The sequence below is a fragment of the Ovis aries genome, chromosome 14 (genome assembly GCF_016772045.2).
Source record: "Ovis aries strain OAR_USU_Benz2616 breed Rambouillet chromosome 14, ARS-UI_Ramb_v3.0, whole genome shotgun sequence".
In the NCBI taxonomy this organism is placed as follows: Eukaryota; Metazoa; Chordata; class Mammalia; order Artiodactyla; family Bovidae; genus Ovis; species Ovis aries.
In genome coordinates, this window is record NC_056067.1 from 46,207,417 (window position 1) to 46,233,786 (window position 26,370).

Consider the following 26,370-nt stretch of genomic DNA (forward strand, 5'->3'; position numbering starts at 1 on the left):
TCCAGTGAAAATGATCAAGAATGAAGAATAAAAGATATTAGATAAAGAAAGACAATGAGGATTTGCTACTAGCAGGTTTGCTCTAAAAGAAGCACTAAACAAAACTCTTTAGATGAAAGGAAAATGATACCAAAGGAAAACTTGAAACTTCAAAAATAAGAGCTATAGCAATGGCAAATTGCTGAGTAAAAAATAAATTTTTTTTCTTTTTATAAATATTTACTGTGCTAAAAAGCAAGGAGTATAACACTGTCTCATGAGGCTTGCAATGTATATAGATATAATAAATGTAATATTCATAATATAAAGAGGGGAGGCTAAAAAGACATATATGGTGGTAAGATTTCTAAATATAACATGCAGCACTAAAATGTAACTCAAAGTACACTGTGAATTACATATACCGTGTATATCATAATACTCTCCAAAGTGAATCATCCCATGTTGAGAAAAGTTTGAGAGATCTCTGGCAGTATCAACCATAACAAAACCTTTTATACACACCCTGGGATTGAGTAATTTCAGTCTTTGTATAAAATCAACAGAAATACAAGCATACACACACACACCCCCACAGACAGACATATACAAGAATATTTACAGCCACGTTTTTATTACAACACAAAATTATAAAAAAATACAAATACCCATCAAGAGGATTGATAAATAGCAGTATATTCTTAAAATGGAATAGTATACAGAATGTAAATGAATACACTACTGCCACATGCAATAATGTATGAATCTTTAAAATGTTGAGTGAAACAACACAAAAGAATTTATAATGAATAACAAAATATGTATATAGTTTGAAGAAGAAAACTATTTCATGTTAAAAACCGGGAAGTGGTCAAACTTTGGGGGTAGTAACAACTACATTTTGTTCTGAAGAGTGCAAGAAGTTTATTTCATATTTTCTTCCTCTTATGGAGGCTGATGCTTATAAGCATTTTGTATCTTGCCTCTGCATGTACTATATAAGCACTTAAAAAAATAAACTGAGTCAGGAGAACTCAAAAACTTAGAAAATTAGCTTCATTGCTGATAAAAAGTTCAATATCAATGATCACACCCATTTCATATGCTAGTAAACATAGATAAATATTTATGTGGTACAGTACATTAAGTTAATAATTATTATTACATTTGTGATTAAAATTACCTCATATATATGTTTAAGCATGCTTTAAAAAAAAACAAAGTTTTACAATAACTTAGAAAGACTTCACAAAGAAATCACATCATTTATTACTGCATTTCCATGTTTTCTCCCTTGTGAGTTCTCTGATGGACAATAAGATTTCTCTTATAACTGAAGGACTTACCACATTCATTACAAATATATGGTTTCTCCCCTGTGTGAGTTCTCTGATGTACAATGAGATTTGTCTTCTGGCGGAAGCACTTCCCACATTCACTACACTTGTATGGTTTCTCTCCTGTATGAGTTCTTTGATGATGAATGAGATATGATTTCCTGCTAAAGGCTTTCCCGCACTGAGGGCATTCATAGGATTTCTGCCCTGTATGTATTTTCTGATGTACAGTGAGGGTTGCTTTCTGGCGAAAAGACTTCCCACATTCATTACAAATATAAGGTTTCTCTCCTGTGTGGATTCTCTGATGTAAATTGAGATTTGTCTTCTGACTGAAGGACTTTCCACATTCATTACATTCATATGGTTTCTCTCCTGTGTGAGTTCTGTGATGATCAATGAGGTATGACTTCATTCTAAAAGCCTTCCCACAGTGAGGACATTCATAGGATTTTTCCCCTGTATGTGTTCTCTGGTGTGCCACAAGGGTTGTCTTCTGGCGGAAGGATTTTCCACATTCATTACAAATATAAGGTTTCTCTTCATTATGAGTCTTCTCATGAAGAGCAAGGGTTGTTTTCTGGGAGAAGGATTTCCCACATTCATTACAAATATAGGGTTTTTCCCCTGTATGAGTTCTTTGATGTACAGTAAGGTTTGCCTTCTGATGAAAGGACTTTCCACATTCTTTACAAATATAGGGTTTTTCTCCTGTATGAATTCTCTGATGTAGGGAGAGCGTTGTTTTCTGGCGGAAAGACTTCCCACAGTCGCTACACTCATATGGTTTCTCTCCTGTGTGAGTTCTCTGATGACGAATGAGGTGTGATTTCAATCTAAAGGCATTCCTACATTGTGGACATTCATATGATTTCTCCCCTGTATGTGTTCGCTGATGATCAGTGAGGGCTGTCTTTAGGCGGAAAGACTTACCACATTCATTACAAACAAAGGGTTTCTCTCCTGTGTGAGTTCTCTGATGATCAATGAGATAGGATTTCCTCCTAAATGAATTTCCACACTGATGACATTGATAGGGTTTTTCTTCTGTGTGAATTCCCTGATGCAGAATCAATACTGATTTCCTGCAAAAGGACTTCCCACATTCAGTGCATGTATGCTTTTTTTCAATATTGGTTGTTCTTCTTCTTTTATTATAATCAGATGTGTTTCCCCTTCTGTAAGTTCTACTATGTGTAATTGGGCCTCCTCTTTTAAAAAAGGCTTTCTCACAGTCATTATATTCAAATGACTGTGCTGGTGTTTCCATCTTATGATATTGCGTGATCGTTTCATTATGACTGATGGTCCTCCCACGTTGATTATGAGATTTGACTCCAGAGTGAGCTGTCTCTGGTTTAGTATTGAGGAGTGATTTCCCATACCCATTACACTCACTAAGTCTCCTTCTTGTAGGACTTAGATTACTGATGATTAATTCTGAAACATTTTTTAAAATCTTTTCATGAGTGTCATATTCAGGAGGTAGCTTTTTTGAATTAATAGAGTTTTTACTTAAAGTAAATGTCTTTTCACATGTACTACCGTTCTCATTAACCAGCTTTTTGTGGTTGATTAATATAACTGATCTAGAATACTTATCTTGCTGTTCCTTGAATTTCAATAAAAAGTCTTCGGCTTTCCAGTTTTCTTCTAGAAAAGAATATAATTAATAACAACTTGTGAATCTTACATATTTTCTATGAAAAGGAATTGTATATGTGTATGAGGCCAAAAAAGATCAAGGACAAACTATTCCTTGCCTGGGAAAAGACATGGAACCTAAATTAAACACTCTGCCTCAGTGTGGAAAAAGGTGAAAAATAAGTAATGAATGCTAGTAACATTTGCACTATGTACCAGAACTTCATACAGAAAGTGAAACAAAGACAAGAAACAGTAAAGGAAAGAGACACAAGAATAGTAGAAGAGGAATTCATGCTTGGATAGGTGGATTTAGAGGCAATCAACTGAACCTATGGCATTAAGATTTAAGTAGGATGAACAAGACAAATTAGTAGAAAAGCTAGTTCAGGGAAAATTTTAGAGGTAAGTGTTTGGAGGACACAGATTAGAGCTTTTACATGTTCATCCCTAGATTGTGAGGTAAAATACTTTCAGTTGTTCCACCAACCCCCTTCCACACAGCCATCAATAAATCTTTCCAAGCATTAATTATTTTCCTAGCATTTAGGGAAAAAAATCCTATAGTCTACACTCTAATCCTCCATATAACTGGGAATCATTTTTTCTTGTGAGGGAAGTACAAAGAAAACACTCCCAACAGGAACTTTATTTTTATTAAAAACAAATGGCTTTTTTTCCACCAAATTGTGCAGCATGCAGGATCTTAGTTCCCTGACCAGAGACTGAACTCATACCCTCTACAGTGGAAGCCCAGACTCTTAACCACTGAATCACCAGGGAAGTCCCCCAACAGGAACTTTCATGACAATTAATTATAATTATTCTTTTCAACTGCTAACTTAATTTTTGAGGTTTAAAGAAAGAATCAAGTCTTTCTCCGATACAGTAACATTCTTAACTCCAGTTTTCCATATGTGGACCAGAAAGATTGCTCCCTGTGGTTCTAGATCACGCATTAACCTTAGCCTTTATTTCTCTTATAAATTTATAATTATATTTGAGATCATCCATATCTAGTGAAACAATGTTAAATCTAGGCTCAAAAGTCTGTTTCTTCCTGAGTCCACTGCCTCCAGTACTAACATACAAGGAATTTCTCCTGTAAATAAAACTTTACAGCACCTAAACTCACTTTTTATATTCGAACAAGTTTTCAGCGTTGTCCACATATCTGAAAAATCTCACCCATAATAAGTAAAGCCTCATATTTATTGCTGTATATATACCTCACTTATTCCTAATCACATGCTTTACTTACATTCTTTTAATCAGCTGACTTTTTTCCTAGTGTTATTTCTAATCATATTTAGAGAATCTTCAAGAAAATGCTACCACTCCATGATATCAAAACCCTTCACATATGCCCCACCATCAATTTAAGATTTGTTTCTTTATAACTTGAAAACAATTATAGTTTATAAAAAAAATTCTAACAAATCTTTTTATAAGCTTACACTGTATCATAAATATTTCATTAAAAATGCAAACTTTGACAATAATCCTTTCTCATAATTCTTTATTGGTTATGTTCTTTGTATTCTTCTGAGTTTACATTAATACTGCAGATCATAGATAGGTAGTGTCTGTTAGAATCCACCACTTCAATCAGATGTACAGAGCCATGACCTCAGCAAATACTTCTGAAAGGACTTATCAGTACATGCTTTGTGAATGGAGGACAGAGAGATCTCCCCCATACAGTTCCATAAACAGAAAAAGGGCAACTGACTACTTAACATGTATACTACAGCAAAGAAAGTACAAAGGATATTATCTTTGAAAGAATGAATCCTTAAACCACGTACAGTCAAGTATCAAATTATATAATCTTTAAGAGTTGTATGTGTTACAGTTATAAGCAACATGGGAATGAAGAAAAAGGAAAGGTGGATATGCTGGGGAGTAGTCAAGGAAGAGCAAGGATAAGAAATCATGACTTCAAAGATACACATTATATAGAAGGGTGAACACAGTGAAAAGTACAGACATGATAAACCTTACATGTATAGAGGACATTTAGGAGACTAGATCAAGTAGAAATTAGCAAGTTTCCACAAAAGAGAAAAACTTGAAAAGACCACATGATGGCTTACTATGGTAATCCTTGTATAAAGGAGACTTTCAATGTCATATAATTAACAAAAAGAAGTAGGGAATAAGTATCTTGTCAGGAAAGTAACAATATAAGTTGAAAAAATTAGCACAAAAATTATAGCAAAGCCAAATTGTAATTACAGTTTTAAGACATGAAATATAGTAGCTGTCAATCTGTATATTTATGTAGAAGTGAGAAAACCACAGTGAAAAATGAAAATATAGGAGGATGTAAATATATTTCACAGGCTTATAAACACAAACTGTGAAGAGGTTCCCCAAAGATTATGAGAGACAATCAAGCTGGTATCACAGCAGGAACAAAATAATCTGGAAATAGTTAGTGGGAAAGAATTTAAGAGCTAGGAAAGTTGGAATAGGTAAGACATTAGAGTGCAGAACTTATGAAGCACTAGAGTGAAGGTGGGAGAAATGTGCCAAGTATGTCAGTGCTAGAGGTATTTATATAAAACAAAGAGTTTAAATTCTCAGAATGGATGATACTACTATAATTAAAAGGTAGATCTCTTGATGACAAATTAGAGAAAAAGGACTTGAGAGTATAGAGAAATAATATACATTAAAAAAAAAAGATTTATGTGACTATTATGTATAAGGCACTGTTCCAGGCAATCTGGCCAGAGTATAAACAGAACAGACTAAGCTGGAAATAATCACTTAGAGAATCAGGGTAAGAACAAGTCAATGTTTTACCCAAAGCAAGGGACGGTTTCAGGTAAGATGATCATCCATATACAATGAACCATGAAAGCTTACTGGAAGAAAACAGTAACTATGGAATTATCTGTCTTGGCCAAGGCAAGGGAATTAATAGCTAGACTTGTGGTGAGAATGGGAACTCAGAGTTAGCACAGCAAACAAATATGGAATGATACTAAAGATATGGAGATAAAATAGAAAGCACCTGAGAAATATTAACCAAGAATGTTTTCTTTCTTAAAGATAGATAAGAATGCCTAAAAGAAACCTATACAATGGCTAGACAATAAGGGACTGAGAAAGCTAAAAAAGGACAGAAATGGATGAAAAGATCTAAAAGAAGGAAGGCTTACAGTACATTCTGATTAACAGTGGCAATTAGGCAATTAATTAGGCAATTAAGAGTGGCAAGCAAATTAGGAAAGTCTATTTTATAGGGTGAGTGATATTTGAAAGTGTGATTTAAGATTTTTGCAGGCACAGTGGTCATTTCAAAGGTTAGGATCCTTTAAAAGTATACTACCAAAACATTTCAAAGGTGTCATCACCACCCAATCACTTTAAATTTATTTTTCACTAGATTTCATCTGCCTGAGAGTCAGAAACTCACCTAAGCAGGTATGACCTTTAAATGATGTCCACGGTTCTTCTCCTCGTTCCAATTTGAGGATCACATCAGGCTTGGTCATGTGACACCCTGATTAAGGGAAGATTTGGATTAAGTTGCTTAGATGTTAATACATTTGAAAAGTCAGTAAGCTGAATTTCCATTCTGCAAAGTAAGATACTCCTTTGTGTAAGAGTAAACAACACCTTGTACTAGGCAAGTGAAGACACAATTATCCTTTTTGTCAACCAAAACAATTCATCCCTGAAGACCAAGATCACATGTATTTTAGGCACTCTGAAAGGAAATGCATGCTACTGAAAGTTTCAAAGAATTTTTCTTACCTATAGAAATGAGATGGCAATAGTTTTCCAACATTACATCCATGTAGAGTGTCTTCTGAGCAGGATCCAGGTGCTGCCACTCCTCCTGACTGAAGTCCACAGTCACATCTTTGAATGACACTGATCCCTGTAATGGTTTGGAACTGTGATCAGAAAATTGACCAGAAATTGGGGACTAGTTTTTTTATTTTATAACTTAATCTTTTGGCTGTCCTATACAGCATGTGGGATCTCAGCTCCCCACCCAGGGATTGAACAGGTGCTCCTTGCAGTGGAAGCACAGTCTTAACCACTGGACTGCCAGGTAAATCCTTGGGGACTAGTTTTGATCCTGCTCCTTTCTGGCATTCATATGAAACTTGTAAATAAAGCCTACCATTTTTCTTGTTTTGTGATTTAGATTGTAAGGGAAGCAACAACAACAAAAAATCAAAGTATAAGTACTTGCCACCATATTTACTTAATAACTCATTCTAAAAATGTATTGTGAAGTCACTTTGCAATCCCAAATTGCATTAGTTTACTTGGGTGCCAAGATATACAATACATAGTCTCTGCTCACAAGAAGTTACAGCTGCAAAGCATGCAACACATACTTTTAAGAAAGTATGTGTCAACCCAAATCTACAAGACTGGTGGTAAGGGTACTACAACAGAAGTATGTTACAGTGAATTACAAGGGCAGAACAATTTTTCAGGCTTCACCAATGAGGTAATTTTTTTTTCTCCTTTAAGATTAATGTGTTATGCAGGAAGAATATGGTTTTAAAATGCATTGGTGTGAATGGAGAGAGTAGCATGATAACACATATACTACCATATGTAAAATACATAGCCAATGAGAATTTGTTGTATGACTCAGGGAACTCCAACTGGGGCTCTGTGACAACCTAGAGGGGTGGAATGGGTAAGAGGTGGGAGGGAGGTTCAAGAGGTAGAGGACATATGTATACCTATGGCTGATTAATGTTGATGTATAGTATAAACCAACACATTATTGTAAAGCAATTTTCCTTCTATTAAAAATAAATTCTAAAAAATGCATGAATGTGACATATCTAGCAATAATAGAGTGAACTGGTCAAGAAAACAATGCCTCAGATGATAATTTTAAAATGTGTACACAATACATAATAAAAGTAATAGAAGGCACTGGAAGGACACCAAAGTAGGCAAAAATTGGAGGAGAGTTTATTCTTAAATGATAACATTGAGTAAGAATTCTTAAGTTTGTGGCTATTTTGCATGAAGGTACCCACCCCAAAGTCCACAGCTCTGCAGGCAGAAAACCAGTTTACTTCCTCAAAGGTGACAAAGGACAGAATTGAGGACTGGTAGATGAGCTGAAGATTTAGTGACATTTATCTAGAAGTGAGAAAACTATTGGAAGAATGAGACTCCAAATCTGAGTATAAACTTTGCCAGAACTCTAGTTTGATAGTTAAACTAAGCAACTGTTAAGAGAGATCAAAGGAGACTTAGGAAAAAGCAAACAAGACACGAGAAAAGAGTTTTGAAAACGAGAAGTGTACCAAGTGAGATTCCGAGATTTCTGCATTTTTGATTAACAGCATTACACAACCTGCTTATAAGTTAAGCAGAACCTAGAGCCTTATTGGACTGAGGTGTCAGAAAGCTGGGGCTAACAAAGCAGCAGGAAGCATAAAATGGTGAAACACTAGAAGAAAGAGTACCGCAGAAAGTAAGCCCTCAAATCTAAACCTTAATATATACCAATTCTTTGAGAGCTAAAAGTACATGAACATCACCCATCACGGGACCAGAGTGAAAAAAGCAGCAGGAGGAAGCTGAAGAGATCTAACTATCAGCTGCTTCACACTTGGGGTGGAAGTAAGAGGACAGGGAGGGCAGGGTTTGAAACTTGATTCCAAGCAAGTTAATTATCTACTAGAAGAAAAACAAACAAAAATCCTCAAAAAACAAGACACATAGAATTTAGATTACTATAACACATTATTCAAGAGATCCTGGTTTCTAGCAAAAATTACCAGATATGTAAACAGAAAAATAAGAGGGGGAATATAACCCATATTCAGAAAAAGATAGTTCATGGAAACTAATTCCTAGTGAGCCTAGATGTTGGATTTTGCAAAAAAAAAAAAAAAAAAGGCTTCAAAGTAGCTGTTCTAAAGGCGTCCAAAGAAGTAATGAAAAATCTCGAAACATAAACTGATAAAAAAACATGAGCTGAAAATTCTATACCTACCAAGTATAATAAATGAAATGAAAATTTCACCATATAGGCTCAATAGCATAGGAAAAGGAACAAACATTAACCTTGTAAACGCAGACATACCTTGGAGACATCACAGTTTCAGTTCTAGCCCACTGCAATAATTATTGCAATAAAGCCAGTCACAAAAATTCTTTGATTATGCACTGCATATAAAAGTTACATGTACATTATATTGTAGTCTATTAAGTGTGCAATGGCATTATGTCTAAAAAACAATGTATATGCCTGTCTGAATTAAAAGATACTTAAGATAAAATGTGTTGATCATCACTAGAGCTTTCTGTGAGTAGTAATCTTTTCGTAATAGTAACACCAAAGATCACTGACTACAGATGATAACAAATACAATAATGATAAAGTGAAATATTTCAGGAATAGCCATCTTGACAGCGACATGAGCAAATACTAAATACTGTTGGAAAAATGGCACCTACAAACTTGCTCAACTCAGGATTGCTAAAAACCTTCAATCTGTAAAAATGAAATATCTGCAAAGTGAAATTTAAAAAAGCATAATAAAGTATGACTACATTGATCAACAGAAATTAAGCCATCTGAATAGAAAGGAAATGAAAAAGAAAAAAATGAATAACAGATTCACAGATTTTTGGGTCAATTTCAAAGTCATGCGAGACAGATATAATTGGAGTCCCAGAGAAAGAGAAAAAAAAAAGGTCTGAAAAAATTTTAAGGAAATAATGGCATAACATATTCAAAATAAGCAAAAACTTGACTTACACATTAAAAAAGCTTAATGAACCCCGAAAGAATAAAAACAAAAGAAAACTACAGTCAGAAAATCCTAATCAAACTGCTAAAAGCCTAAGAGAACATCAACCAAGAATTCTGTACTCAGCAACATTCAGTTCAGCTCAGCAACATTACCTATTAAAAACAAAGGCTACATAAAGCTATATGAGCAGATAAAGTTTGAAAGAATTCATCACTAGCAAAACTGTACAACCAAAAATGGTTAAAAAGGTCTTCAGGCTGAAGGTAAAAATGACACCAGATGATAACCAAGGTCTTTAGGAAAGAATGAAGAGTTAGAGAAAAGTTTTATATAAAAGACCATAAATATTCATTTCCTTTTTTTTTTTTTCAATTTTTAGCAGCAATTGGTGAACATTTTTCTGCTGTTTTAGCATGAAAACAACCATGGAGAATTTATGAAATAAATGAGCAATATTGTGTTTGAATAAAACTTCATGTTTGGACACTGAGATTTAAATTTTAAAAACTTAAATAGGTCAGAAATATTTTGATTTTGTATTTTTTCCAACATTTAAACTAGAAGAACTATTCTTAACTCACAATCTGTACAAAAATAGGTAGCAGACTGGATTTAACCTAATGGCTGTAGATCCTTGGTTTAAAGCAAGCATTTTAACACCATTAATTACAAACAGAAATATCACATACATGGAGAACCAAAAAGCAAACCATGGAAGTCAGTAAATGAAAATACAATGTTGCAAGCTGATATATTTTACCTTAAGTAATTCAGCATTATCTCTAATAAATCATGGTAAGTTAAAGATACTATACTATAGAAGCTGCATACTATAATCCCTAAAGAAACCACAAAAAATAATGCAAGATGATATAACTATAGATACAACAGAGAAATGAAAATGAATAATAAAAATTCATTATTGTGTCACTATTGACTGACACAAAGTAAAACAGAATGTAGGAACAGATGCATAAAAACAGGTTAGGAGGAATCTTAAATGTGTTAAGAAGCCCAATCTGAAAAGGCTACAGAATGTAAGATTTTGACTATGTGACATTCTGGAAAAGTCAAAACTACAGAAAAGATAAAAAGATCAGTGGTTGCCACTATTACAGATTATAGAGGAGAGGGAGGGATGAGTAGGCAGAGGACAGAGGATTTTTAGAGCAGTGAAATTAGTCTGTATATTATAATGGCAGATACGTAACACTATATATTTGTCAAAATCTATAGAATAAACAGCACCAAAAATGAACCTTAATATAAACTATGAACTTTGGATGACAATGATGTATCAGTGTAGGCTCGCTGATTTTAACAACATACCACTCTGGTACAAGATACTAATATTAGGGAAGCCTTTGCATTTGTCAGGGTAGGGAATAAATGGAAACTCACTGTACTTTCTACTTAATTTTTCTCTGAATGTAAAATTTAAAGTATATTTAAAAGATTTCAAATAAAACAGGTCAGGTAATCAGAAAACAAAGAGCAAAATAGCAGGCCTGACTCCAACTTTAGAACTAAACACTCCCATGTGGCTTGTGGGATCTTAGTTCCCTAACCAGGGATTGAATGCCTGTCCCCTGCATTGGAAACATGGAATCTTAACCACTGGACTGCCACGGAAGTCCCAAGACTGAGATTATAAAACATGTATAAAAAAGCAGGACTCAAAATATATTCCCTGGTGGCTCAGTCGGTAAAGCATCTGCCTACAATGCGGGAGACCTGGCTTTGATCTCTGAGTTGGGAGGATCCCCTGGAAAAGGAAATGGCAGCCCACTCCAGTAATCTTGCCTGGAAAATCCATCCTATGGGTGGAGAGTCCTGGTAGGCTACAGTCCATAGGGTCGCAAAGAGTCAGACATGACTGAGCGTTTTCACTTTCACTTCACTTTCAAAATATATTCTGTCATCAAGAGACATATTTTAAATACCACAGACACAAATATGTTTCAAATAAAAGGATGGAGAAGGACATAAAAACATTAAACATGGGAAAGCTGATGTGGCTATAGTAAAAGCAGACAGAACGGATTTCAAGCTGAGGTGAGGAGTATTACCACAACATAAAGAAGAACATTTCCTGAGGATAAAACAGTAAATACATCAGGAAGATGTAACAATTACAACTGTATATGTACTTAAATAACAATTTCAAAACACATGAGGCAAAAATTGATGAAAGAAAAGTGAGATTTCAGAAAAGTCCAAAATTGATGTTAATGTTGATCACTAACTGAGAGAACTAGACCAACGGGGGGAAAATCTGTAGCCATTCAGCATCTCTAAGAATACTGACACCTGATGCTGGTAAAGACTGAGGGCAAGCGGAGAAGGGGGTGACAGAGGATGAGCAGGTTGGATGGCATCACTGACTCGATGGACATGAGTTTGAGCAAACTTGCCGAGACAGTGAAGGACCGGGAAGCCTGGGGTGCTGCAGTTCATGCGGTCATAAAGAGTCAGACAGACTTAGCGACTTAACAACAATAATTTGATATTTATAAACCACCACTTTCAATATTTTGCACAACACACTTTTTTCAAGAGTAAATGGACTATGCACCAAGATAGATCATAAGTAAATCTCAACAGATTAAAGAAAAATCACATCAAGTATGTTTTCTGACCACACATGAACTAAATTAGATATCAATAAAGATAACATATCTAGACAAGCCCCAAATGTTGGGAAATTAAACGATATACTTCCAAGTAATCAATTTAGGGTCAAAGAAAAATAAAAAAGAAAACTTTCATAAAATATATTAGGCTAAATACAATTTTGAAGAATAGGATAAGAGAAAAACATAAGTTTAAACGCTTGCTTATATCAGGAAACAAGAAAGATTTAATATCAATAATTTAAACTTTTATCTTAAGTAGCTTTATAAAAGAGTATGCTAAACTCAAAGCAAGTAAAGGAAATAGTTTGGAAAAAAGGAAAAATCAGTAAAATAGGAAATAAATAAGCAACAGGGGGAAAAAAATCAATGAAACTGAAAGCCAGATACTTTAAAGTATCATTAAAATGTAAAACCTCTAGGGACTTCCCTGGTGGTCCAGTGGTTAAGAATCTGCCTTCCAATCCAGGGAATGTGGGTTCAATCCCTGGTCAGGGAACTAAGATCCTACATGCCATGGGGCAACTAAGTTGGTGTGTCACACTATTAATAGAGAAGCCCATGCAGCAATAAAGACCTGCAACAGCCCCCCGCCCCTCACAAAAAAAGGTAGAACACTAGTCAGACATTTAAGAAGTAAAGAGGGACGCCACATATGGCCACTATCAGATCCTGCAGATATTAAATAAAGAGACTACAGCATAAACAAATTAAAGGCAATAAAGTAGACAGTGTAGATGAAATGGACAAATATTTTCACTTAAAAACATGATACCAAAGAAAAAAAAGATCTGAAAACCCTCAACTATTAAAGATACTGAGTTTGCAATTCAAGAAATTCCCACAAAGATTTTTCCAGGTCCAGAAGACTTCAAGGTAAGTCCTGTGAAACATTTAAGAGTCAATGATAATACTACACTAACTTTTTCTTAAAAATAAAGGACTGAGGAATATTTTCCTATTCCTTTTATGAGGTGAATCTTATACAGTTACCAAAACCAGAACAGACCAATAGCCTTGATGAATACCAATTAAAAACCAAAAAATAAGAGTGAATTGTATAAAGGGATAATATAAAAAGCATAACACATGTACAAGTGGTGCTTATCACTGGAATGCAAGATTGGTATAATACCTGACAATCAATAATATAATCCTCATTATATCAGAATATAGTAGGAAAAGCGTATGGTCATTTCAAATGAAAAAAAAAAAAGCATTAGGCAAAATTTAACATCTGTTATACTTGTATTAAAAACCCTCAACATTAGAAATAGAACTCCTCAACTTAATGAAATGCAACTACAAAAGATTTATACATAATATCATACTTATTAGTTAAAGGTTGTTTTTCCCCTAAGATCAGGAGCAAGACAAGGAGAGCTGCTCCCACCAGTTCTATTGAACACTGCAGACAATGCATAAAGAACGAAAAATACAAGGCAAACACACTGGAAAGGGCGAAGGCAAACTGCATTCACAGACATAACCAGATATGTAGAAAGTACAGGAAATAATAAGTGAATTTATCACGGTCACAGCATATTTATCTCAAAATAGTAAAAAAAAATTCAATTCTATTTTATACTAACAACAAACAATTGAGAATGAAGTTAAAAAATAAAATTAATAAAATATTTGCAAGACCTGTGCACTGGAAACTACAAAACACTGCTGAGAGAAATTTTAGAAGACCTAAGCAAACATGGAAATATACTAGGTCCATGGTTCAGAAGACTTACTACTGTTAACCTAACAATTATCTCCAACCAACTTATAAATCTTTGAAAACTTAATCACAATCCATTAGGTTGTTTTATAGAGACTGATGAGTTGATTTGAAAATTTATAGGAAAATGTAAAATACCTATTATACCTAAAACAATTTGGTAGGTTCACATTACCTGATACCAGGACTTAATACCCTAACTAAAACTGTTATCTTGGTGAAAGTATAAATACACAAATCAATTAAGCAGACTATAAAAAACGCCTACACACATGATCAACTGATTGTCAACAAAGGCTCCAATATAATTCAGTAGAAAAAGGATCTCTTTTCACAAAAGACTCTGGAAAAACTGGGTATCCATTGAAAATAGAAAAAGGGAACTTAAACTCTTACCTTACAGAATGAAACTGACATGGATCACTCCTTTAAAATGAAAATCGAAAACCATAATACTTACATATTAAAGAATAAAATATGCATAATGCTGGAGTATGCAAAGACTTCTGAGGTAGTGCACAAAAAGCACCATCATAAAAATGTAAAACCTGGTAAACTGGATTTTATCAAAATTAAAAACTTCAGCTCTGAAAGACACCACTAAGAAAATTAAAAATCAAGTCATAGACTGAGAAAGATATTCCCAGTATTTCTATCATACAAAAGACTTGTATTGAGAATATATAAAGAACTCTCATAATACAGGAATAAGAAGACAACCAAATCAACTGGCAAAAGATCTAAACAAATCCAGTAGCTATATATCAATGACAAATATGCGAAATAAAAAATATCCACCAATTTTAATTGTTAGGGAAACAAAAAATTTCAAAAGAATGAAATGCCAATACACACCTGCTAGAATTAACTAATGGAGAAGGCAATGGCACCCTACTCCAGTACTCTTGCCTGGAAAATCCCATGGGCAGAGGAAGTCCATGGGGTTGCGAAGTGTCGGACACGACTGAGCAACTTCACTTTCACTTTTCACTTTCATGCATTGGAGAAGGAATGGCAACCCACTCCAGTGTTCTTGCCTGGAGAATCCCAGGGACGAGGGAGCCTGGTGGGCTGCCGTCTATGGGGTCGCACAGAGTCGGACATAACTGAAGTGATTTAGCAGTAGCAGCAGAATTAACTAAAATTAAAGAGTGACCATACCAAGTGTTGGTGAAGACATGCAGCTATAATATAATAACTATCATACACTGCTAGTGGGAAAGTAAAATGGTACAACCACTTTGCTTAACAGTTTGGCAAGTTTTTTTTTATAAAGTTAAACATATATTTTTCACACATAATCCACATATGAGCATATCACTGTAACAGTCAAAAAGTGAAAAAAAAAGTCTATCAAAAAGTAAGGGTATAACTAAAAAATTGTGGTATATTCATATAATGGAATAACAGTAGTCAGCAATATAAGGAATATTCTGATACACACAACATGAATTTCAAAAGAAAATTACATTGAGTTAAATAGGCTAATCCCCTAAAAAGCAAATATTCTATTCCATTTATATGAAAGTCTAGAGGAGGCAAAACTAATTTACAGTGACAGAAGCAGATATGATTAATAATACCTTAATAAAGGCCAATGGTGGCAGTAGAGCAACTGGTTGTAGGGGGGCATGAAGGAACTTTTTGAAGTAATGGAAATTTTGTAATCTTGATTGTTGTGGTAACTGAATAAATCTTTATACCTTTCTCAAAGTTCCTAAACTTATTCAACACTTAAAATGAGTTGCTTTTTATTCTATGTAGATTATACCTTAAAAAATTTTGATTTAAAAAAAAGGTATGTTTGGGCTTCTTCAAAAATGGAAGAGTAGCTCTTATTTCACATTTACTGTAGATAACAGCTCTAAACTCCAGAAAAATATAATCAACGCCTCAGTTTCCATGGGAGATGGATTTCAGGACCACCTGTAGATACCAAAATCTCAAGTTACTCAAGTCCCTTACATAAACTGTGTAGTATTTATATATAATCTATTTTATATTGTTCCATATACTTTAAATCATCTTGACTTACCATATGTAATACAATGTAAATGCTATGTAAATAGTTGCCACTGTCCAGCAATTTCAAATTTTGTATTTTGGAACATTCTGGGATTTTTTTTTTTAACATTTTCAATCTGTGGTTGGTTGAATTTGTGGATGTGGAAGGGAAGCCCCATGAATATGGAGTGCTGACTATAAAAAACAACTATCTGAAGGCACTTAAAAGTGACCCAAACAAACAGAAACTGGAGGGAAGGTTTTATACTTAGGAGAAGAACGACAGGAGAACTGCCAATTCACACTACTTTCAGCCTAAACACAGGTCCCAAGTAGACATCAGGTATGGCAAATAAAATTCAGGTGTAAATCCATGGTCCTACTGGCTTGAAGAAACAAAAGATAGAATTTAGGACAACAACAGTAATTGGAAAAGAAGTAGGGAAATCCTGAAGAAATGAAAGCCAGAGGCAGGAGTGGGGGGGAGCCCCAAAACACTGAACAAACTTTATCCACACCTTTAGCTGATACCCCAGTAAGGCATTCATGGGTCAGAATTTGAGACCTCTGGTTAAATATAAAAGAAATCAAGCAGAGATTCGAGCTGCCACTAATCAGAGAGTCTGAAGTTTAAAGTTTGTTTTCAGCCTACTTAACTGTCCAACAAAACAAATCAACTTCTATGGAAATTAACTGATAGAGGAAATTCTCTTCTGCTGTAAACAATTAAAAAATTGTAAAAAAAATAGATTAAACATATGTTTTTAAGCATTGGCTGACAGTGCTTAAAAACAGAGCACGGTGAGCTCTGAAAGGGAACAAAGTAAGCTTTGACTGCCCAGCTTACAGCTTATAGGCAATTTACAGGTCACAGCACAGGGAGGGAAAACACAGAGCCCAGCAGTCTTTCTGAGTGGAAGAAACAGAGATGGGAGTTTGAAGAGTCCAAGATGGCTAGAACTGCTAAGCAAAATACTGAAGAGGAAGGAGCAGCAGAGAGAGAGAGACAGAGACAGAGGCCTCTCCAGACATATGTAGAGTGATACCCTTGAATCTACAGCTGAATATCAATCTCAAAATACATGGGCTCACCATCAACACAATGAAAGGGCAACTTACAGAATGGGAAAGTTTCTGCAAATGACCAATAAAGGGTCCAAATTACAGGCTTCCCAGGTGGCACAGTGGTAAAGAATCCACCTGCCAATGCAGGAGACACAGGAGATGCAGCTTCAATCCCTGGGTCAGGAAGATCCCCTAAAGAAGTGGCAACCTGCTCTAATATTCTTGCCTAGAAAATTCCAAGGACAGAGGAGCCTGGTGGGCTATATAGTCTATGAGGTCACAAAGAGTCAAACATGACTGAACACATATACATCCAAACTATTAATATATAAGCAGCATACAAATTCAATATTAAAACAAAACCCCAAATAACCCAAGTAAATAATGGGCAGAAGACTGAACAGACATTTTTCCAAAGAAAACACAGAGATGGCCAACAGGCATATGAAGATCACTAACATCGGAGAAATGCAAATCAAAACCATAATGAGATACCATCTCACACCTGTCAGAATGGCTATCATCAGAAAGACCACAGACTAACAAACACTGACAAGGATGTGGAGAAAAAGGAACCCTTATAGTCTGCTTGTGGGAATGTAAACTGGTGCAGCCACTGTGAAAAACAGTTGGAAGCTCTCAGAACACTAAAACTAGAACTGTCACATGGCCTAGCAATTTCACTCCTGGGTAAAATGTAAAAACACTAATTCAGAAAGACACATGCACCACCCCAACGTTCAGAGCATTATTTATATTGGCCAAGATGTGAAAGCCACCTAGGTGCCCATCAACAGATGAATGGATAAAGAAGACATAGTGAATAGCCACACACATACATACACAGGAATATTACTCAGCCATAAAAAAAAGAATGAAATTTTGCCATCTGCAACAACCTGGATAGATTTGGAAAGTATTATATTTAGTGAAGCAAGTCAGAGAAATACCCAAATACTATATGTCATCATGAATGTGTGGAATCTAAAAAATAAAACAAATGTATATAACAAAACAGAAACAAGACTTACAGACAGAGATAACTAGTGGATACCAGTGGGGAAAGGGAAGGAGGGAGGAGTAAGATAGGTGTAGGAGATTAAGAGGCATAAACTACTAGGCATAAAATAAATAAGCTACCAGAATATACTGCACAGCACATGGAATACAGCCAATAAGTGTAATAACTATAAATGGAGCTTAACCTTTAAAAACTGTGAATCACTATGTTGTACACCTGAAATGTATGTAATATTGTAAATCAGCTGAAAAAAATAAAGAAAGGTGGGAGATGCTCCAGGTTAAAAAGCATTTAGGATATTCCCAAAAAATTAAAATTAATAATAAATACTAATCATAAGAATGCCAGAATGGCTATAATAGTATCAAACAGAATAGATTTTAGAAAAAAGAATATTGTCAGGGATTAAGAAAGGTACTTTATTTTAACTTATTTATTTATTTTCTGGCTGCACTGTGTGGCATGTGAGATCTTAGTTCCCCAACCAGGGACTGAGCCCACGCCCCCTACAAAGGAAGCATGGAGTCTTAGCCACAAGGCCACCAGGGAAGTCCCAAGTAAGGCATTTTATAATGACAGAGGAGATCAATTCATAAAAAGAACAATCCTAAATATAAATCCATCTAAAAACAGAACTTCAAAATATATTAAGTAAAAACTTATAGAACCGAAAGTTAAAATAGACACAATTACAGCCACATGAATCCTACATGTAGCTCAGTCAGTAAAGAATCTCCCTGTAATGCAGGAGACCTGAGTTCAATTCCTGCATCAGGAAGATCCCCTGAAGAAAGAAATGACAACCCACTGCAGTATTCTTCCCTGGAGAATGCCATGGGCAGAGGGGCCTGGCAGGCTACAATCCACAGGGTCGCAAGAGTTGGACATGACTTAGCGACTAAACCACCATCACTGTCCTGTCAGGAGCATGTGATGTCTGGCTGTCCTGCTTCAGTGATGCCAAGAGTGATCAGCAGTGTCATCCTATTCCATTCATTTAAAAAAGCTCAGTCAGACTTTCCATTAATAGTTTTGGGCTTCCCTGGAGGTTCAGATGGTAAAGAATCTACCTGCAATGTGGGAGACCCAGGTTCGATCTCTGGGTTGGGAATATCCCCTGGAGAAGGGAATGGCTAACCACTCCAGTATTCTGGCCTGGAGAATTCCATGGACAGAGGAGGCTGAAGGGCTACAGTCCATGGGATCACAAAGAGTTGGACACAACTGAGTGACTCACTTTCACAGCCACACTTGTAACTTAAGATTCTGACTTCCTTTTATGTCACTGGTATAACAGACTGAAAATCAATAAGGCTATAGAAAACTTTACCATCATAATCAAGCAATTTGACTTGATTATTTACAGAATACACCATCCAACAACACTAGAATATACACCCTCTACAAGTACATATAGAACATTCATCAGATGGTACTATAATCTGTGGTACAAAAGAAGTCTATAAATTTAAGAATGAAATCATATACAGCATGGTTCCTGATTGTAACCAATTTAAACTGGAAATCAATAGGAGAAAGCTATTTGGAAAATCCCCAAATATTTGAAAATTAAACAGACTTCCTCTAAACAAATGAGTCAAAAAGGAAAGCATGAGATAAATTAGAAAATATTTTCAAATGAATAAAAATGAAAATACAACATGTCTAAATTAGTTAGAGGGAAATTTATAGCGTTAAATGTCCTACAGGGGAAAAAAAGTCCAATATCAATGATATAATCTTCCATGTACAAAATAAGAGGTAATTAAATCCAAAGTAATGAAAAGGAAAGGAAACACAAAGTGTAAGAGCAGAAATGAAGTAACAGGAAACAGAAAAACAGGAAATCAATGAAACCAAAGGTTGCTGCTTTGAAAAAAATCAGCGAAATTGATAAATCTCTAGTCAACTGATCAAGGAAAGAACTAAAAGTCACAAATAATCAACAACAGAATGAAAGAGGGGCACCATTACAGATTACATAAACATCAAAAGGATAAAAAGTAGATTTTTGAACAACTTTGTGCCGATAAATTTTATTACTTGGATGAAATGGACAAATTGCTTAAAAGACATAAATTATAAAAGCTCACTGAAGAGAAAAAAATTGATAGCATGAAAGTGAAAGTGTTAAGTCATTCAGTCGTGTCCAACTCTTTGTAACACCATGGACTATAGTATGTCAGGCTCCTCTGTCCATGGAATTCTCCAGCCAAGAATATTGAAGAGAGTTGCCATTCCCTTCTCCAGTGGATCTTCCCAACTCAGTGACTGAACTCAGGTCTCCTGCATTGCTGGCAGCTTCTTTACTGTCTGAGCCACACGGGTAGCCTGAATAGCATTAATAGCCACAATTCTATCAAGGAAATTGAACTGATAGTAAAAAATCTTCCCACAAACAAACCCTGAGGCTCAGATGGCTTCACTGGTGAATTCTAACAAACAGTTAAGGAAGAAATAATAACAATTCTACACAAATTCTTGCAGAAAATAAAAGGAGAGAACAGTTCTCAACTCATTCTATAAGTTAACATTACCTTCATAGCAAAACTAGACAACAACATTACAAGAAAAACTACAGACCAAATTATTTATGAACCACAGACAAAACAATCCTTAACAGTGTGTTAGTAAATTCACCTAGCAATATGTGAAAAATGAATATATGAATCTATCATGACCAAGTGGGATTTATCCTAGGGATAAGCTGGTTTAGCACTTCAAAAATCAGTCAATATAACTCATCATGTTAATTTTAAAAGGGGGAAAACCATATAATACATAAAAAACAACAGAAGCATAAAAACTTTTAACAAAATTCAACATTCATTTGTGATAAAAATGATCACTAATCAAGAATTTCTTCAACCTGATAGATCTGATAAAGAGCATTTATGTAAAACCAATGTTACACTTAGTCAAAAACTATATGCCTTTCCCCTTAGTCAGGAATAAGGCAAAGATATCTGTTTTCATTACTTATATCAACACTGCACTGAAAGTTCTAGACAATGTAGTAAAGCCAGACAGAAATAAAAGGAATATAGATTGGAAAGCAAAGATGGACAACAGTAATATTACACATCTGACATGATTATGTGTAAAGAAAATCCTAAAGAATCTACCAAAAAATTACTAGAATAAGTTTAGAGAGAAGGTAGGTTAATAATCAAATTGCATTTTCATATACCAATCAACTGCATTTTAGCAAGAAACAATGGGAATTTGAAATAAAAATGAACAGTATTTACAACAACATAAAAAACACCTCAGTGTTAATACAACAAACATTTGCAAGACTGGTACACTGAAAACAACAAAACATTATGGTTACCCACTCCAGTATTCTAGTCTGGAGAATTCCACAGATTACAGTCCATGGGGTCACAAAGAGTCAGACACGACTGAGCGACTTTCCCTTTCTTTCTCTTTGGAATGTGAAAAAGCTCTGGAAATAGATACTGCTGATGGTATAATACCTTTGCTCTTTTTTTCAATCCTCCAACTGTTCACCCCAATGCTCACTTATGGATGTTTGTGTTTCTTATACTTTACTGTTTAACTGTGTGTGTGTGTGTCTATGTGTGGTGAAACATATGTGACATAAAAATTTATCATTTTAACCAGTTTTCAGTATATAATTAATTGCCATTAAGTACGTTCACAATGTTATGTAACCACCACCAGTATCTACTGGAGTGGGTAGCCATTCCCTTCTCCAGGGGATCTTTCCAATCCAAGGATTGAACCCAGGTCTCCCACATTGCAGGTAGATTCTTTACCAGCTGAGCCACCAGGGAAGCCCAAACAGAAACTCTGCCAATAACACTGAACAGTTAACTCTTATCTTACATTTTGCCTAGTATTAAACCCAAAGCACATTAGAAGAATGTTTAAGACAAACCATTATGGGAGAAGAAGATATTAAAATACACATTAACAGTTTAAATTCAGGGATCTCTTGAAGGATCAGAGGGGAGAAATAGAGGATTCTGGGTTTTTGTACAATCTGCCAAGCATAGCTCTCATCTCAACACCTCAAGACAGGACTTCTTGACACTTAACTAACAGCAATCTGTCAATTCTATCTTCATCCTGACTGTTCTTTTCTTTGCAAGAAGGTGCATGCTGTATTATGTGCTGTGCTGTGCTTCGCTGCTCAGTCACGTCCTACTCTTTGAGACCCTATGGACTGTAGAATGCCAGGCTCCTCTGTCCATGGGGATCCTCCAGGCAAGAATACTGGAGTGGGTTGCCATGCCCTCTTCCATGCAGTACTACAGTCTCATTTAATTTGAGGAAATGCATTTTTGTTCTAGCACTGTTTCTGGGAGAAGACTGAGAAAAGATGTTGAATGATTACACCCACTTAATACATGAACACTGGTTAAAATTAGAAGGAGTACTCGTGGAAGGTAAAAGCTTATCTGACCAACAGAACAAGTGGGTACTGCCTTCCTGAAGGGGAAGGCAAACAGGAGGATTTTAGTGCAAGAAAAGCAAGTGCTCAAACAGTCTTTAAACAAACAAAACTATTTCAGAAAAGGGAGAAGAGCCATCATCTCACCTGAGCCATGGTTTTGAGATTTACAGGAGATGACCAGTCTTCCTTTGGGCTCTTCTTTAGAAAAGGGGTGGCTCCTAAGGCAAAACCAACATGAAAAGAAGCCACATGACACCACATACGTCTTTCAGCTCTCATGACTTACGACTCAATTAAAATCGACTCTATTTCCTTTGCTTTGGTGCTTGTCCACTCTGTCCACACAAATACAGGGGGATAATGAGCTAAACAAATATTATTTCATCCCCAAAGCTAGAGATACAGGATATTGGAGCAAAAAGTTAGATTCTGGGCAAGCCACTCTCCTCTCTAGTACCACTTTTCTCTCCGAAGCTGCCTACTACTTCCAAGCTCTTCTCCATTAAGGCTCAACCTACATCATGACCAACAATTCATGAAAATACCTGTCACCCCATACCCTGAGTACCACTGATACAAAGTTCTCGATGCTTGCTAAAGTATACACTGTGATTCTAGCTCTTATTTTTCTCATTATGAGAGAGGATAAGCTTCTGAAGTTTAAAAAAAAAAAACTTTAAAAAAAAAATACAAGACAAGTCAGACTGAGTCAGACCACCAACTCCCCAGTCTACAGCCACCACCAGGCCCTGCAGACATTACCGCAGTCCATCTTCAGTTTCCTGTCTGTGACAGGTCTCAAAATTTTTTCACTTTTCTAATAACTATTTTCTGGATGGATACTAGATATTTTTTAAAGGAAGGAAATTAATCCTGTAAATATCTAAAATAATTTTATAGCTTTTTTAATCATATACTTTATTTCCTTTACATATTTGAGTATATCTGGACTTCATATTTAGTTCCACTGATCTTTTCATTTAACTGCCAGGACTACTCTGCAGTTATTACAGTTTTAAAACATATTTTAGTATCAGGTAGGCCTACTCCCCACCTCCATTATTTTTCTTTAACCGCTTCTGTCTTGTTCATTATCTCCTAACAACTTTGGAAAGTTTAAAAATTTTACTGAAATTTTACAGAAACTTCATGAAATGTCAGTTTTGACACTTACCATGTGTCTTCTGGTTCTTAAATCTTTAATTTTTGAGTCTGTCAGGAACATCAAATTTTTTTTTTACAAACCATACCACCTTTGTATCTTGTATTTTGACAGCCACTTCCCATAGTTTTCTGATACACAGACACAGTCTATCGACTTGTTAATGTCTTTTCCAGCAAGCCTCTGAGTTTTCTGTTGTCATTATTTTTAACAGGATGGTAAATAAGAAGTTTTCCTACCTCAGTCTCAGCAGATGTCCCAAAGATGGTGAGCAAACAAGCTTTTAATTGTCCCTCATGCTAAAATAAAGTCTTAAAAAGCAGCTGACTGTAAAGTTTTGCTACCATTAATTTAACTCCAAGGAGGAAGAGGCTAAGAAAAGGGAATGTCTCTTTAAGAGAGCAAATTATTTGTAAAACAGTTTTCTAGGGAGAAGACAATTAGATGCTTCTTCCTCCCTTATAACAAACAAGGAGCTCCTTAGACCCTAGGTGAGGTGAAGTCACTCAGTCATGTCCGACTCTTTGCGACCCCATGGACTGTAACCAACTAGGCCTCTCCATCCATGGGATTCTCCAGGCAAGAATACTGGAGTGGATTGCCATTTCCTTCTCCAGGGGATCTTCCCGACCCAGGGATCGAACCTGGGTCTCCGGCATTGGAGGCAGACGCTTTAACCTCTGAGCCACCAGGGAAGCCCCCTTAGACCCTAATTCTACTTCTACTATAAATCAAAGTAGTGAAAGAATTTGGGGCAGAAATGTACATGCTTCCACAATATGGGGCAGTGGAGTGGTGGTGACTAAGGGGCTAATTCTCATCTGAGCTCCAGATGGGGAATCCATGGATGATGGAGCATGCCTAGGTTGGCTTAGATACTGTCCAAGAGGACTGACAGGAGAGAACAAGACCTACAAGTAGGTGGGTCACTGCATGCCAAGAGAGGTATCTGGAGAAGTGGTTGTGCCCATAAAAAGGAAACTGTATCTGGAAGTTCCCAACAGTGGGGTCTCTCAGAAGGTAAGGTATTTGTTGTTGTTCAACCACTGAGTTGTGTCCGACTCTTTGTAACCCCAGGAACTGCAGCATACCAGGCTTCCCTGTCCTTCACTATTTCCTGGAGTTCACTCAAACTCATGTTCATTGAGTTGGCCATGCCAAAGTAAGATATGACTTACACTATATTATAATGGTACCAGTCATGTTAGCCTGTTTTTGTCCTTGACTTATGATTTCTCTTTTTCAGCTCCCAATCCATTCCAGCTGAAGACTATCAACCTAGAAGGAATAAAGAGGGGACAAATAGAGGGATTAGAGAAGAAACCGATCACATTTTCTTCCACACAGCAGACTTCCAGCAGGAGGGAGCGTTTTTGCTTTTAAAACAAGTTTGAAGTACTGATTTCTACAGTGAACATCCTATTCAGCTAAATGAGGCTGATCTCGTGTTTGAATGTTCAGCATCTTTGTAACGACTGAAGAAATTATTGAACCTTTATTGTCCAGAAATGCACCCAAATACAAACTTTGAGAGCAGCAGTTATGGGAGAAAGTTTTTTCTGTGCTCCCAACAGTGTTCTACTTATGTCAACATACTGGTCATTAGTCAATATGGGGTTTCCCAATACAAGATCGTACCACCTGAAAATTATTTTACCTCCTCCTCTCCAATGAAAAACTATGTATTTTTTCACTTGTCTATTTGCCAGAAGCAAATTTTACAGGCATATAAAATGGCCGATATTCTGACAATCTAAATAATACATAGTACTTACTAGTCTTGAATCTACTTTCTCAAGTGTTTCATCTCAGTCATACAATGAACCAGCCACATTCACAGTCACAGTGAATTGTGTACTTACTTGTGTGCACAAATACTTTAAAATGTGACATATTCACTGTTGTATCACCCACTACACAATCCCAATCCCATAGCCACACATCATGCATAAACTCATAGAGCCCATTACATACTTCTATGCAAAGTAGCAAAATTTTACTCACAAACCCCTTACTGTTGCCACTTCAAAGTTGCACAGCCTCAAACACAGACTCGCACCTAATTTAAAAATTAGACCACACAGAGACCCTCTGACTTTCATAAACAATAGGTTCCATAACACGGCACAGAGTAACACATGTCCACACACACACACAAGAAGAGGCACAAAAAGCTACACAATGAGAACGCCTGTATGTACCAGGCCGAGCTCTCAGCCGCCTCGGGCTCCCTGTTCTACCTCGGCGTTCCCAGCACTTGCTCCCAGTTTCTTCCCCTGCCTAGGTTCTCGCTTCCCTCCTCGTTTTATCTAGGGCCCGGATTCTCGCTTTCCTTCCCGGCCTTCTCTCAGTCCAGGTTCCCTCTTCTTTCCTTGGGGTTCCCAGCCCAGGTTCCCACCTCCCTCCTAGGCAATGCCCACCGCGTCCCAACATCACACACACCCGCCCAGCACCCACTGGACCTACTAGCCTCACCTTCGAAAGGGGGAGACAGCCGTCTGCGCCTGCGCACTCCCGCGCGAGCTCTGCCTCCCAAGGGTCTCAGCGGCCTGTCTTCACCGCCGTGGCCTCGGCGCGCGCCTTCTCGACATCCGGGCTTTTGTGGCCTTGAACTA

General features: G+C 36.2%; 1 protein-coding gene across 5 annotated transcripts; it reads right to left on the reverse strand.

Moving 5' to 3' along the window:
• Nucleotides 1-596: 596 nt before the first annotated feature.
• On the reverse strand, nucleotides 597-26,282 carry ZNF567 (zinc finger protein 567). 5 transcript variants are annotated; one of them, XM_027977398.3, is made up of 6 exons: nucleotides 26,231-26,282; nucleotides 24,934-25,033; nucleotides 22,738-22,811; nucleotides 6,729-6,855; nucleotides 6,388-6,474; nucleotides 597-2,969 (listed from the first exon to the last, which is right to left on the reverse strand). In XM_027977398.3, exons 3-6 carry the CDS (start codon nucleotides 22,744-22,746, stop codon nucleotides 1,249-1,251), a joined length of 1,944 nt encoding a protein of 647 aa, XP_027833199.1. In that variant the 5' UTR covers nucleotides 22,747-22,811; nucleotides 24,934-25,033; nucleotides 26,231-26,282; the 3' UTR covers nucleotides 597-1,248. The 5 variants fall into 5 exon arrangements, with proteins under 5 accessions (XP_027833199.1, XP_060254516.1, XP_060254515.1 ...); XM_060398533.1 differs by having other exon boundaries at nucleotides 23,995-25,033; XM_060398532.1 differs by having other exon boundaries at nucleotides 26,036-26,282.
• Between the last annotated feature and the right edge of the window lie 88 nt (nucleotides 26,283-26,370).